Below are 16,365 nucleotides of genomic sequence, written 5' to 3'. Positions count from 1 at the left end.
GGGGTTTTGAGGGCTGTCCAGCAAAGACACAGACTGTATAGGGACAAAAATGTCTTGATACTTTGTCACACTTTCCTGTGAGTTTCTATAATAAAAAATACTTTTGCCTTTAAGATACCGGAACTGAATAATTAGAATTTAATTTCAGGAATGTTTTATTTTTTTATTTGTTTCTGCCTTGAGTTTTGTTGAAGTGGTGATGCAAGTGAAGAACTTCTCTTTTACATTTAGCTGAGCTATAAATAGATGTTTAAACTGAGGCTAATGCAACTCTTCACCTATATAGAATTCTATACTAGTTTTCTAACTCATGCAATTATTTTTTGTCTCTTAAGTTTTGTCACTGTCTTATTTTACATCTTTTATGGTTTTTTTCCCCTAGTTTTAAAAAAAATTTGCTGAGTTGAAACATCTTATATTCTGCTTATGTAGATAAATGAAAATTCAGTGTTATTCTTGAAAATTAAACAGGCATCTACTAAGTCGGGTGCAGTAAGTTAACTCTTCATCATTTGAAAGCTTAATAAACAATACATGTGGCTTTCCCTCTAAACTTTATTATCTTACTGACTTCCCTTGTTTCTTTGCCTCTATACCCCAATACATGAAATACAACTATGAGTCAAGGTCTTATATGACTTATCTTTGCTGAGAACACTGTACAGTGCATTAATGGATTGATTTAAAGATTCCTGAGCAGCGTTGTATTAGCACTTGGTAGGATTACAGTACCTAGGTTTTATTTTCAAACCCCCCAAAACACCAAAAAAACCCCCAAAATATTCCCCTTCCCAAACAACCAGCCAAACAAAACCTCCAAAACCACTCCCCCAAGAAACCCCTGGCTAATACAGTGAGCTTCATGTGATCTGAATCTTGTTATTTGAGATAAACCTAAACCATATGTTAACTTGGCTGGTTTTTATATAAGACTACATGTGATAACCTTGAAATGCTAAGTAATAAAAATATATGTATGTTTTATGTATCAGCAGAATCTTCACCACTGTTGAGTATGAGCTAGGTTGTTTTGGTTTGACCTTTTTTTTTCCTTTAAGTTACAGAAAGGTTCTTTTAACTAAGTAATTTGGTGTTTGTTTTTTTCTTCCCAGTGCTATTTTGTCACATACAGGTGGACTTTTAGTTATGCTATGAGCTTTCGTCGCTTAAGTAGATAAAAGCAGAGTTGATTAATTAAAAATGTGTATTTTTAAAATGTTCAAGTTAGGTGAAAGTTTAACTGTTCTGAGTTCTATTAGAAAATTCTTTCAATATACTTCAGATCATATTAGGCTAAAGAAAAACAATTAATAAAACAGCCCATATAAGAAAATGTAGCTACTGTAAACACTACCATTGCAGTTTGAGTAATCTATAAGTATAGAAGCCTTTATTTCTGTTAAAAATTAAGCTACATTTAGCCCATGTACAATCTATTAACAACATGCTGTGTTTGGTTTTGTTTTTTTTTTTACTTTTGGTAGTGCTTCCATCAAGAAGTGCACAGATATTTCTGCTTGTCCAAAGAGCCTTCTGAAAAAACATAATAGTACAAAGTACCGTATTTAAACCCTGGCAATTGCATGAGCAAAGGAAGTAGATACGCCTGTACAGATACATGCACTTGATTCTAATTGAGTGCAGAGCTCTTTATGCTGCTAATGTACTGGCAACTGTTATTGGTTTATTACTATTTGTATTGTGAAAAGGGAGCCCTGGAGTTATGAGCCCTTTTATACAAAATACTCATAAATCTGCCGCTTTTCTAAAAATCTTACTGATTTCTTCAGAGCAAATAATATGGGTATTTGAGCTCATGTCTCTGTCTTTTGATCAAATACATTATTAAGCTACCTTTTAACCTTTCCTAACTGAATCAAACAGAATGTGGATGGTGTGGTTAGGGGTCATAGTCTAGAAGTCATCTCACTGTGGTGCAGTGTAATGAATAGAAAGTAGATTAGTGGTGGAAAAGCTCTGAGTTCATAATATGAAAATGTTTTATTAAAACACATTTCTCTTAAAATCCAATTTTTATTCATATGCCTTTAGGCAACTTTCTTCTTTTGGTATTGATTTTTATCAGTCCTTTGTTTTCACGAATAGCTCAGGGGTAGTTAGGATCATTGCGAAATGTCTGAAAAACATTGGTTTCCTAATACAGACAGGATAGTTGTTGACAGACGATGTCACAGCTATATCCCAATTAGTGTTTCCCTCCCACTCTTCATTATTTAATCCCTCTTCTCCACCTAGTCACTGCCATAGAATTCTGGGCAGTGGAACTATTGTATTCTCTTTCTGCTTTTTGCCTAGTTAGGGTGCTTTAAGTAGTCCCTTAGAGGCTTTTTGGGGAAAATACTAGGAATAAACAAGATAAAAGTACATCAGGCTTTTAAGAACATAGCATACTAAACCATCCATTCAGGTGTAATACTATCAGTGTTCCACAAAGTTTGAATATTGGGTTCTATGCATTTTTTTAAGTGATGAAAAGATTCCCATTTGTCGAGTTTTAAAAACAGATGAGTTCCTGCATTTGTGGTACTTTGCGACTAACTACATATTTTGTTTTGCTAACAGTGCCCTTACTGTTCAGGAGGTACACAGTCATTTGTTGCCTTCTTACAAGATGGCCATCTCATTACCTCTCAAAGATAGAAGGAACAAATGCATTCAATGCATAAAGAGATAATGTGCTATTAGTTGTTGAAACATAGCTTCTAATGCATGTTACGGCATTCTAAGTCATTGCTTGTCTCTAAAGGCTTCAATCCTTTATAGGTTTGTGTGAGTGTGGGTTTTTTTGTGTGTGTGTTGTCATATTGGAGTAAAAAAAGGAAATCTGTATTTTTATTTGTATGCAGCACATTAGTGGTTCTGTAGACATTGTTTTCTCAGGTTGTCATCGCCACCATCATAGAAAAAGAATGTTTGCAAAAGACCCCGTGCCTAAGCTATCTGGCAAAGGGCACTTGCCTTTTGTTTTAAGAGTTAATATTACTGTGCTGAACAAAAGAAACATGCAGTAGTCATTGTGTCAGTCTTTCATCCCTTGCTTTTCTGATGCTTGGCAACTGTTCAGTTTTGTGCACACAGGTTTTTTTACACTTCTGTAGGGCGCAGAGCTTGCGGATGGTGCTTTTGAAATCATTTGTCTCCCTCTAGTGGGAAGAGAGTACTTCTGAAGGATTTCTTTAATGTTACAGTGGTAACAAGTCTCACTCCCGTGGCAGTACTTTCTGTAAATGTTTAACTTGAGTTAGAGGCAACGTATTTGCAGATCACTTGCTTTTATTCTGTCAACATTTGAATAGTGTTTCTGTTATGACATTGGCATAAACTGAGGCAGAAGTGAATGTACTGACTTGATAAACTTGTTCTTTCATGCTTTTTGAAAGTTTACTTCACCATTTAACTTCAAAAAGTGGGCTAATGGATCTGTCTGATGGGGAGTTTTAAGAGGGCTTCTGTCTAAATCCACATTCTACTGAGAGGTTCTACCTCCACAGAAGCTTTATTTGAGAGTTTTATTCAGGTATCAGGGATTAATTTAAGTTGGCTTTCGATGCCATTTTATAACGATAGTGACAAAACACTGTTGTGCAGTGGGACATGTCAGCAGTACAAGTGCCCAGGTCAGACTGCATGAATGAAAGTCAGTGAATCAAGTGTTTTTTCAGTGCCTCTTTAAATCAAGCTATGTTGATACTGTTTATGCATGTTACATGTGTGAAAATATGATGGTCAGGAACATGCAAAACCAAACCAAACCAAACAAAAACCCCAAACCAAAATAATAATTAGGAAAATCAAACAAAAAAACAGCAAAAAACCAGAAGCAGCCCCTTAAAACCCCCCAAACTGAACAAACTCCACAAAAATGAGCCAACCAGAAAAAACCCCAAAGAAACCACCATTTACCCCAAAAGCAAAACCACAAACAACAACCAAAAAACCACCCCCCAATCCAGAAAGCAAAACCATAAAAACCCCACACAAACCCCACCAAACTCCATGTAAATAATGTTTTAAACATACAAATTAAACACTCCGAATTGCTCAGGTTGTAACCAGCAGTTATAGCACCCAAGGGCGCTATAAACATCCTGTGAAAATGCTGTTTTATTGTTTTAGTGACTGTTCTGTGTATGAATATTTTTTAAAACTGATTAATTGAAATTTATTTGACTGGATGATATAATAGATTCATCTGAGAGATTCTTAAATGTTTTAGAGAGGTATCCTGCCTGTATTTCAATTCAAATTACGTGTTCATGAGAATGACTCTTTGCAAAAGAGAGATCTTATAATGAAATTATAAGGTGTTTTCACAAATTAACATTCTGAAATATAAACACATGGTGCAAAATCCTAGTGTGTCTAAATACTTCAGCTGCCTCCTGCAACAACTTGTGTATCTATAGTCGTCACGACAGTATTTGAGCAACTGGCATTACTTTGAACTTTTACAGAGGTAGGCTTTAGTTTTGTAGAGTTTTGATCTGTTTAACAATATTAGTTGAAGAAATCAACACAAATTACAGCCACTGTGATATTTTAAGTTTTTGAAATAGAGAGACTTCAGTGTTTTTAAAGTAGTATTTCTATTGCCAGTCATAGTCACAAAGATAAAAGCTTAGTATCATTATTTAGAATTGGCTTAGTGTTTACTGAATGCTTAAATTTTATTTTAGAAAGCAAAATTACAACTTGAGGTTTCCTTTCAGAACACAGGGATGCTGTATTATGAACACACGCAGATTTTGCAGTGGCTGCAGTCGTGCTGTGTTGTGTTCATCATTTGTCCTCACAGGTCCTTTAAACAGAGTATGATGTCAGCCAAGTATTTTACACAATTCTATTGGAGCTGCTGTGATGTCAATGGGATAAACAAAAGACTTCTGCAGATAATTCATCTAGATCCCCTAAATTCTCTTTAGGATATGAAGCATAATTGTTCCCCTGACATTAAATTATGTCCAGATAAATTAATGTAACTGAAGCTTGAAAGGTGCTTCTGCTTTTTTTTTTAAGAAGTTGCTTTGTATTTGATTTGAATTGACTTTGATTTCAGAGTTGCATAGCTCATTTTTAACTCCGTATTCTTCATTACAATGTATACATTCTGTGAAAAGTAAAATAATGATTGCAGATATTAGCCATTAATCGAAAGTGAATGTTTTGGGTGTGGAATGGCTTTTAGAAAGTGGATAGGGAGTTTTACATGTGATGAAAAGAAAAGATGAAGCATAAAAAATCCCATGCTGCCCATTGCCATCCTGCAAGATGTGACAGCTCAAAATAGTCTTGGGTTGTGTTTTTCAAGTACTGTGTTCTGTCTGTTGAATATCTCTCTGCCTTAAGTATGTTTGAAAAATACATTGTGTATGTTGATTGATGGGAAGGGATGTCTGTACCACTTTGATTCCATTAATGGGACTGTACTCTGAAATGTTTTACTGGTGTTGCAGAAATTGTTTAGAAGTAAGAAATAAGTAGGGGAAGTGTGTTGTTGAACATGCATTTTTTTGCCATCATTACAAAAATGAAAATCTATAAGCCTTAGGGCTATTCTGTTCTCAAATGGAAGATTACTAGTCCTTTTGTAGCAGAAGCTTAATAAATGAATTTCAAACACGTTTCGAGGAGCACAGGCATGATCTTTATATAGAGCTTATAATAGCTTTATGGGATTTCAATCAGTGTATTTACTATTAGTTTACACAAACATAAAGCAACTGATCTGTAATTTAGAACTTTTTGATGTAAAAACTCTGTTCTTTTGGCACCTGTTTGGAATGCACTGTAAACAAATTACATTATATGAAATTGCAGTTCTTTATGAGGGAGGACAGTGTTTCATGTGATTACGATAAAATTATTTTTATTATCAGTCTTAAATATTTTACAATTTTCTTATTTTTTCCCTATTTGAAGGTACATAAAAATTTTCAAAGTGGAATTTTGATTCTGGGGATGATAAATTCAGTTGACAACTACATTAAATTTCCTTTGTTTCCTTTCACTAGTGAGACTTAGAGTAGTTCCAGGAATTTTTATTTTGGTAGCTCTTTATTTTGCAGCAGTGAAGCCGACTTAAGTAATTTCTGGCTGCTTATTCCAACCTTTGTGGTGCATTTTGCTTCTCCCCTCCACCCATAATGCCGTTGCAGCTCCAGGGAGTGGGGCACAGGAGGAAATGCATTTGTAACTGGTTTAAAAGTAAAATCCAGACTAAAAATAACCTTAAAATTGTTTGGTGTTTTTAAACGAGTTCATTAAAATGACTCATGCTCTTACTGTGCTTTTCTTTCTGTTAAGAAATGGAAGAAAGGATATAGTATGTGTAGATCTACCAAATGAATTAAAGAGAAATTAAGTAAACAATAATTACAGAAAGTAATTGTCATTTTTGTAATGGAGGTTGTACATGTAGTTGATGTGTTTATTATATTCTTCCCCTTTAGACTCCTCCTAAAATGCAGTTGACTTTTACCTGTAAAATAGTCTAAGAACACTCATTTTAAATTTTACAGGCTCTGAAACTGCTGTAACTGGAGCGTATGGGACTAGGATTACAGTATCTAAATTGAATTGCTAAGAATTCTGTAAAATAACAAGTAGTCTCTAAAAATTAATCCTTTTTTTCTTTCGAAACTGTAGGCTTTAGTTGTATCTAAACAAGTTTATTAGGTGAGAATCTGTTAAGTATGGAACTTTTACATTTTAGTACCATGTCCCTTCAGAATAACTAGCAAAGCAGCATCAATTGTAATGCTGTTTGTGGAGTGAATTTTTTTCAGGCCATTAATTCCTTTTAATATATGTTACCTTTGGCAGCCTGTTTGAACTGTTTGTACAGTTTGTATATATAATGTATCAGATTAAATTCTTTTGAAGGCACTTAGGTTACAACAGTTACAGTTACACCAAAGTGGTGTTTAGAGAAAACACAGATATGCATTGAAATAGGCTTTTTACTATACTAGACTTTCAAAACAGAAGCAAGTAATTAGTCTCCACTGCACTAGGGAAGAACAAGCAGTTATAATGTGTGGTGGTGTTGTTGCTGCTGGTTATAAAGCAAGTTTTACTTGGAATACTGACTTTAATTAAAATCCTGCCTTCGTTACACAAGTACGTATATTTTGGTTGCATGAAACTGATAGCTCTTCAGAAATAAAGACCTTATGAAAATTGTGGGTCATGTTCTCCAATGTTTTTTTCGAAAAAAGATGGTACATTCATGATGCCTTGAAATTATTTATCATATTAAGGTACTAGGGCATATAAGAAAGCCGTTTAGAGTTTAAATAGTTGTAATGTATTTGTCCTCTTCTTTTTTTTATGGCATATGTAACAGAAAAAAATCTACTTCATGTGCCGGTATAGTGTTGAGGAAGTGATTGAGTCATCAGTTACATTTGCCACCCCTCACAATTCAAACCTCCCTCCCCAGCCCAAATCATCATGCCCAAACTTCTGTTTAGTTGCTTGTAAAAGCAGGGCTTAATTACACTTGTGAACAGTGTATTTTGACAATTAATGAGTAAAAACAGTCCTCATTATATTTTATTGTACTTAAAACATAGTTAGGTTGGAATCTGGCCAGTAGGGGTTCTCTGTAAATGCTGGCTGATGTGTTTCGATTGATGTAACAGTACAGTCTTGTTGTTTCAAGACATTAAGCTTTGTTTAAAAACGAATAGATGAGCTAGTGCTTTAATCTTCCAAATGTAGAGCAGAAGGACAACTTGTACCTTAGGATCTGCACAAACACTGTAAGTCATGCTGTAGTCAGGCATGTTGGTCAGTCTGTCTTGACCTGGTTTACACTTTGATTCATACCACCGTCGTGGCTGATACTAAGCTGAGCTTTATTGAATTTAGATATCAGAAATAGCAGCATATTATCTTGGTATGTGGGGTTTACTTTAATGTTACTAATGTCTTTTCTCAAGAAAAGAGCATTATATTGAAGATAATGTTTTTTCTGGGTTATTTGAGATGACATGACTTTAAATGGCCATTTAGCTGTTGTGGAGGTGATGTTTCACTGTCCATTGCCTTAGAATGGTATGGACATGACTGTAATTAGATACTGAATGCAGTACTTGAAAGTGCCTTCCTATTTTGCGTCTGTCAGTTTTCTGACAAAGGAGTCTGTTTTGGATGTTGTCATCATCTTCTCTGAGTTTCCAGTATCCAAGACATAAATCCTGCAATTGTTTCATGAGATTCCTTGAGGTTTGTGAGACCTTCCACATGTTCTGTCTAGGAGAACGTAGTGTAGTAACTATCTCTTCATCAGGAGTTCTTCTATCTTTTCTCCTTTTGCCTGCAATTAACTTGACTGTGACTTACTTGAATAGTGTAACTGTGTGGTCCAATGCAAGATCTCCTTCTTTTCAGTAAAAGTAAGTACAAAGCAAAACAGAAGTTCTGTATGATTTTCTAAGCTAGGCAGTCGATGGTTAGTTTGTAGAAAGGAGATGGGCAAAAGATATGAAACATAGCTTTGTTTCTCCTGTGCTCTGAAGTCTTTGGTAGTTTCTGTGTAACTGCATGCTTGCGTCAAAACAAACTACTTATTGATTCCTTATTAATATATTAACTGTTCATAGTAATTTTGACATATTTTATATATCTAGATGTATTTATATATACTTGAAATGGGCTTGTCATGCATTTTAAGGAAGAGAAGAAATCTAATGACCATATTTTAGCATTAATTCAAATAGCATGTTGTCGTTCTGAAGATATGCATTCTTAAATGATATCTACTTGCATTTTTTTAAAGAATAATATTCAGGCATCAGAAGCTCTTAAAACTGAAGTTGATGATCTGAAGAAGAGGCATGATGAGGCTGCTTCGAAGGTTCTCCAGCTTGAAGAAGATATCATGACTGTTACTCAAAAAGCCATTGCGAAAGAAACAGAGTTAGACAGGTATTTAGTAATTTTGATCCTTACTTTCCTTATTTTGCTGTTTCTTTCCATAGGTGTTTTTTTAAACTAACCATTTTTAATGTATGCATTGGTTTTCTGTATTAATAGTTCTGAACTATTAATTTGTCAATGTCTTAGTCTGAAGGACAAACTGAAGAAAGTGATGCTTGAGAAGGAGCAACTTGAATGTGTGTTAAAGACAGAAAAGGATGAAAAAGAACTTTATAAGGTAACTTTATTCTTTGTACCTCCATACACTGAAATGAAGTGGTTTGAAAGAAAGGGATTAATGTTTCACAGAGATGTCTGATAAATTGAATTTGTTAAGGGAAAAAAAGGAAATGGTTAACATCCGTGAACAGGTTTTTTTAAGACCATTATAGACATTCTCATATACAAATGAATGAGGAAAACAGCATCTGAATTCATCCCATGATAAAAAAGGTCTCTATGAAGGAGAATGGATCACCAAGTTGTTATAATGCGGGTATAGTAACAACAACAACAAAAAAAGATGCTAGCGAGGAAGTTCTTTAGTTATACAGTGTATCACCTAGTAACTGGTTTTCTTAACACACTTTTTATTCTTTTAAGTTCTCCCTCCAGGCTGTGCTTCCTAGATCACTATTCTTGAGTCTTGTACATAACTTTGAGAATCTTTAGTAGGATCTCTATTGCATTGACTTTTACTAGCATAGCTGATTTCTTTTACTGGTATTGGGAGACACCCATATTTAAAATAAAATACATTTATTGGTGTGTCCTCCCCCCCCAAAAAGGCAGGCAAAAAGTCTTATATGCTAAAATAATGAAACCCTTAGATTCTATGAAACAAATCAAGTATATTTACAAGCTTATTTCTGTTTATAGGAAAATGTCTTTGTGTCAGACAGTATTAGATATGCACCAGAAATCATAAAATCTCAAACCATCTTTCACAAGCATGGAATCTTCTAGTCTTTGAGTGGATACACTTGAGGGCAACAGTTATCCTTTATTAGGCATACTAGGATAGGCTTCATGATATCTTAAAAACCACTCTAGAGTTGTTGAAGTAGTTTGATGTCTTGGGAAATGAACCTTGCTGATGCAGTCCTGTTCAGTTAGATGGCTGCAAGTAGATGCTACTAGAAGTTTAATTTATCTAGTCTTCTTGAAGTCTGTTATTTTTTTGCTTGCCCTTAGTTGTCTCGCATTTGTGTAGAGAGGAGTGAATTCTGAATAGCTTTTGATGTGGACAGAAGTCAGGGACTTCTAGGTGTAGAGTGAGCGAGGCTGTTGTTAGATGATCAAGATGAAAGAATTCCAGTCAGAAAATTTGTGCTGGAGAGCAGTGATATAATAAAATGTTTAATTTTTGTCTTTACCTGTTCTGATCTGTCTCAGAGATGAGTTAGAATGTAGTGAACACTTAAGTGAACAGGTGAACAGTCGTTTTCATAACGTGGAAGAAGAGTTTGACATTTTTTAGCATCATTACAGATACACTTGAAGAATACAGAAATAGAAAACACCAAACTAGTAAAAGAAATCCAGACGTTTAAGAATTTGGATGCAAACAAAGAAAACATGATATCCTATTATAAAGAGGAGGTTGGCAGATTACAGCTGTTGATAGCTGAAAAAGAAAATATGAAGAAAGCTTTTTTGCTCACCTCATCAAACAAGGTAAGCGTTACTAATATAACTGGCCTGGTTTAAAATAAACATATGTAAGGTTGTATGTGTTTGACAAGAGAAAGGAAGAAACTGAAGATACAGGGCTATAGACTGAAAGGCCAAGAGGATTATAGTGTTCTCAGTAGGTGCAGAAAATGAGCAGAAGAGTGAACTCTGTTTTAGTTTGGCACATTCTGAGCTTGTTGAGGTGTCTCACATGATGAACTGTGAGATGAACTATGTGTGAAAGAGTTATTTGTGAGTTCAGTAAAAGTGCACCAGTAGAAGTGGTGCACTGTTCTGAGTTGCTTTTAAGTTCATGCAAAAGGAAGGAGACTGAGGAAAATAAGTTAAGAATGTAGGCATGTTGAGACTGCAGAGAGTTATAGAGAAGAGTAGACTGTGAAAGATGTGGTGGAGGACTTGTTAGGTGAACATACTATCAAGAGAAAGGATACGATACCACAGAAATGGACTAAATTGACCGATAACTCAGCAGTAAGAGTGCCAGGTGGACTTCAGAGGAAGAGTGGATTTTTGCTACACGGTGTACTAGCATTGTGTTTTAGTAAGAGACAAAGTACTGCAGAAGTGGTATCTATGCTATCCATGGTCCAGGTGGGGTTACTCCAGACTAGTTTTAGTGTGGTGTGATGAAGAATACCCTTTAGATGTTTGTTCCTGATACACATCTGCCTGTGTTTTTTCATCCAAAAGGAATTTACTTTCTGTGCCCTGAGACTGTTCTGTTCTATGATCTCCAGTGCGATAGGTAATAGTGGAATTGACTGAGAGTTTTGCTTCACAAATGTGCCCTTGATCTAAACTGAAGAGTTTATTTAGACACAGCCTTTGAGGCCAGCATGGAAAAGTCAGATTATGGAGGTGACTTCATTTTGTGTATCTTGCCAGTCTTCTCACAGAAAAAACAATCTAGATATTAGAAGAATATAAATTGTGTTAAAGCAACGTGAATTACGAATGCAAAGTTTAAGCAGAAAAGTAGTGCTGTTGAGAATGGAAATAGTAAGAAGACGGAAAACATGCTATCTTGCTTGAAGTTACAGCTTATCTTGTTTTAGTCTCTTGACTGCTCCGCAGTTTTGTTTCTGAATGTGTTAAACTACTACTGTATTTTATTTTGAAGTAAAAATGTGTGTGGGGGGGGTGTGTGCGCCAGCGCTGAAGCAACCAAACACTTAACGTCATTTATTCATCTTGAAGTGATTGTGATGTTTCCGGTAGGATCATCAACATTTTTTGTCTTACACTGTGACACTGTAGATATTTACTGAAATATGTAACTGATGTGTCATGCACTGTAAAAATAGCTAAGGGACAGGATGATCTTTCGAGGTCCCTTCCAGTCCCTAAAATTCTGTGATTCTATGACTTCAGGGCATTTCCTCATTCATATGTCTTCTTGAATGTTTACAAAATATACTAGTATTCCTCTGGACTTGCTATGCTAAGTGATTATTCAAAAATTAACAAATAATGGACTAGAGATGCCTGAAGTTATGTCTAGACTCAAGAATATGAGATGATTATGCCTTCAGGAAGCCCAGAGACTGTGAGTAGGTTATAGTAGCTTTGAATTCTTTAATTCTTTGCTTCTCTGATGAATGAGAGGCCAGTAGTGCAGCCTGGTCAATTGGCCCTTGGGCTCCCCTATGGAGCTGCATCAGTGCTGAGAGTCTTAGTGCTGCATGCTGCAGCTTGCTCTTCAGTACTTTTTGTTCTCAGTTCCTTCTGAAAAACTTATTGTGCAAGATGTTGGGAAATGAAGCTGTGAGAAAAACATCCCAAAGCTCCTTTACAGTTTCTTATGTCAACTATTTGTAGTCATTGTAAGAACTCTGTTTTGTTAGCTGCCCTGTGTTACTGTGGGCCGAACTTTTGGTTTTGAAGCTGGATGGCCATTTGTGCCCATTAAGAGTTCTATGGTGATAAGAACAAAGATGTTCTGGAAAATGGACTGGTTTTGGCATATGCTTAAAACCAAAGCCAGAAATAAAACAAAAATCCATTATAGATGGAATAATAGTATTTAAATTTGCTCTTATGTCATAGAGAAATATGTTTGCACTCCATTGTTAGCAAAGAACGCAAATGAGGAAAATGGTATTTGTATAACTTCTTGATTTAGTGGTTTTGCTAACGCCACTGTTTTTCTTCCAAATGTTTCTAATCCCTATACCAACCTTTATTTAAGCTTTGAATTTTAAAAATGATGGGTTTTCTTCTCTCTGTTCTCTTCCCCAGGAGGATGCAAGTATTTTAAAAGAACAGCTTCGGAAAGCTGAAGATCAGATTCAGGCTAGCAAACAAGAAGCTGTCCTAATGTCAAAAGAGCTGAGTGATGCAGTAAATGTGCGAGATAAGACAATGGCCGATCTTCACAGTGCGCGTCTGGAAAATGAAAAATTGAAAAAGCAGCTTGCTGATGCTTTAGCTGAACTTAAAAAAATCACAGCTTTGAAAAATGAACAGGTAAATTGTCAGTATGTAGAACTGAAGTTTATCTGTATTTAAAATCTGTCAGAGCTAGCTTTGATAAAGTTGGATAATAAAATAGGTTTCTACATGACTAGTAGAAATTATTATCAAATTCTCTTTTGACACTTGATACTACCTTAGGTCAAGTGCATGTTAGCTGTTTTGGAAGGCTGGTGAGAAGGGAGTTTTCTGCTACGAATTACAGGAACTCCATTCCACTCCCAGATTATTTTCACAGAATAGTATAGTATTTATCTGTATTTTGAATCCTCTACCTTTCTTATTTCTTTTATGTGAGACACAGCAGCATTGGAAATTCATTCAGATGAGAAAATTGATTGTTAGAAATTTTTTTTAGAATGTTTTTTCCTCTTTGATGGATTCTATTTCAATTCTTATAAGTCCTTCCAATACTTGTGGTCAAAGTTACTTTGCTTTAGTAATTACAAAAATATTGATGTAATGCAAACTGTCTTGACTTTCTTCATCTTGGATAAAATCTAGTGAGCTAATGTAAGTTTCATCATTCTGACTTAAGTGAGATTTGTGCCACATCTTCCATGACTACAACTATATTGGATTCATTTGCTACTAGGATTGCTGTAATGATGTAGCAGTTTGAAAAAATATATGTATGTATTGATCTGAACACTAATGAAAATAGTGCACTAAATACGAAGTGAATAGTACAACCCTCAAAATAACTATTATATTTAAAATGTCTAAGAATTACATGTTTTTCTAAGAATTTCAGTTGTGTACAATATCTTTGAAATGAATCCTGAAAGAAGTGGCAGATAATCTGAATGACCTAAGTTACCAGAAAGTATGTGAATATGGCATATATCCAGTTGGTAAATGGAGTTTGCTCTGCCTACGTATCAATGTTGCAGCTCAACTGAACCACTTCCAGCAGAAACACAGGGAGGGTGATGGAACACGGTTGTGGTGTGTCCATTTTTGCCATGTGGCTATACTTGTCTATAAGATACAACACCTTCTGGAAGGTGTTTAGACTTTAGGTATACATTCAGACTTTTGGTATGCATTCATCAGCCCATAGAATAAGAATCCTCTTTACCTGGCTCTGGTATTGTAGAAGTACCTGTTGACTCCCTCAGTGTGTCCTGCTTGGAATGAAGTTGAGCACAGATGCCCTGTGCTCTGCTACTCTATCCTTCTCTTTCCCACAAAAAAGCCAGGAACTTCTGTACTTACACAGAACGTTATGCTTCTTTAATTGCAAAAAGGCTTTTGGGAAATAGTGATATTTGAACAAAAGGGAGAACATTTTTTATTTTTTTTTTTAAGGAAACTTCAAACACAGTAGAGCAGGAACTGCGCAGAGAAGTTGAAGATCTGAAGCTTCGTCTGCAAATGGCTGCTGACCATTATAAGGAAAAATTCAAAGAATGTCAAAAACTTCAGAAACAAGTAAACAAGTTTACAGAACAGGCAGTAAGTAGAATGGGAGAAATTGCACTTGCTTTTGTAACTTTTCAGCAACTATTTGATTTCCTTCTGCAAAACGCAGCACTTTTTAAAAGGATTAAAACATGCAGTAAGCAATGACTCTCTACCATTTTCTTCTGTGAAGCTAAGCTACTTCTATGATTCTTTTTAAATAGTTGTCAAAAGCAAGCATGGGATTTATAGTCACTGGTATATATAGAAAGCTATCAGAGTTTGGGTGAACCTATAAGCATAACGTTGTTCAAGGAAGAAGTTTAAAACTGGAGCGGGGAAAAATCGGTAATTACTACCTCTGTTCAGTACCCCCACCACCACAACAAAAAAACTCCAAACCCAAAAATGGGTGAGATGGAGGAGGATTTCAAAGTGAAGTGGGGAGAAGGCTTCAACAACACAGCATATAGTTGTATTCTGTATGTATTTTGTATTCTTATCACTAGTCAAAGCTTTGTTACATAAATAGAATCACAGAATTGACTGGGTTGGAAAAGACCTCAGAGATCATCGAGTTCAACCCTTGGTCCAACTTCAGTCCATTTACTAGATCATGGCACTAAGTGCCATGTCCAATCTCAGTTTAAAAACCTCCGGGGACAGTGAGTCCACCACCTCCCTGGGCAGGCCATTCCAATGCCTGATCACTCTCTCTGTAAAGAATTTCTTTCTAATATCCAACCTAAATGAGGCTGTTGCAATGACATGTGAGTGTTATGCCACCTGGTAACTTGTTAGTGAATTTCAAACAGTTTTGAGAGCAGAGTTCTTCAGAATTTTGTGAAATTAGTGACTTGAGTCAGAGAGGAGCTCAAACGGGAAAAAGTGTGTGAGCAATGGCAAGATGTACAAATGTGTATTCTTAAGCAAAACAGACTTAAGTGTTTCTGCTATCTACATAAAAATGGAATAGTTACTCGTCTTTGATCCACAGGTTACTTTAAAAAGTCTTCTCATCCAGAAGGTCAATGGTGAATGAGGTGTCATAGCAAAATGCTTGCGGCTTTTCCTTAAAAATCTTCTGCACCTTTGGCTGTGTTGTACATCTGGCTACATCTGATTACAAACACCAAATTTCACTACTTTGGTATCAGAAGTCCAGCACTCGCTGGTACTACAGACTGCATTTTCTAATGGAATATTAGATTTAAGTTGATGGAGTTAAGTGTAACTGATTCTCTGGAAAATAAGATTTTTCTTATAATCTGTGTAGAAGTTACTGTATCCAGGGAAAATAACTTTAGAATATAAAGTTATAAAAATAATAGTCTGAGGCAATTCTAGTGTTAGTAGAATTGAGTGTGTTTGTGTACTTACTACCTCCTGTTTTAATAAGCAATTCTATCTAGTCCAGTTTTGGAGATGATATGCAAGATATATGTTACTTTGTGCTTTGGCTTTCATGTAGTTAAATACCAAAACAAAATTTCTTTTCACAAAGAAAATTGCAGGACATCAACAGAAACTGACAGATGCATCTAACAGTGAGACAGCTACTGCCGTTGTTACAGACAAAAAGTTGTCTGCGTCTCCAGGTATCAACAGTTTAAATTTTGTCTATTTATATCAGCCTGAAAGTGTTGTCTATGTGGAGTACTCTCTAATAGTATTTATAGCATAAAGTAGGTAGACTTGTTCTGTTTTAGTTAAAATGATGATTAGAAATGTGAAAATTAATCAAAAAATCTTGCTTTTTTCAAGCGGTAACATTCATAAATAACTTTAAAACAGTTCAGTTGCTATTTGTTAGTGTCAGTATGACTGAACTCTTGAGTGTCTGCTTGATAG

The 16,365-nt window shown here is 35.4% G+C and overlaps 1 protein-coding gene across 6 annotated transcripts in view; it reads left to right on the top strand.

Moving 5' to 3' along the window:
• The window catches only part of TAX1BP1 (Tax1 binding protein 1), a 63,140-nt gene that overhangs the window by 27,468 nt on the left and 19,307 nt on the right, over positions 1-16,365 (top strand). For 4 of the 6 annotated variants that reach the window (XM_080340049.1, XM_080340046.1, XM_080340047.1 and 1 more), the window contains exons 6-11: positions 8,804-8,952; positions 9,091-9,181; positions 10,435-10,620; positions 12,877-13,104; positions 14,422-14,568; positions 16,019-16,112. In XM_080340049.1, coding sequence (XP_080196175.1) covers positions 8,804-8,952; positions 9,091-9,181; positions 10,435-10,620; positions 12,877-13,104; positions 14,422-14,568; positions 16,019-16,112 — 895 coding nt within the window. The remainder of the gene's footprint in view (positions 1-8,803; positions 8,953-9,090; positions 9,182-10,434; positions 10,621-12,876; positions 13,105-14,421; positions 14,569-16,018; positions 16,113-16,365) is intronic. The other 2 variants (XM_080340050.1, XM_080340051.1) reach the window with 2 other exon arrangements.

Source organism: Nesoenas mayeri, assembly GCF_963082525.1.
Source record: "Nesoenas mayeri genome assembly, chromosome: 2".
Taxonomy (NCBI): domain Eukaryota; kingdom Metazoa; phylum Chordata; class Aves; order Columbiformes; family Columbidae; genus Nesoenas; species Nesoenas mayeri.
This window is presented reverse-complemented; position numbering and strand designations above follow the sequence as displayed.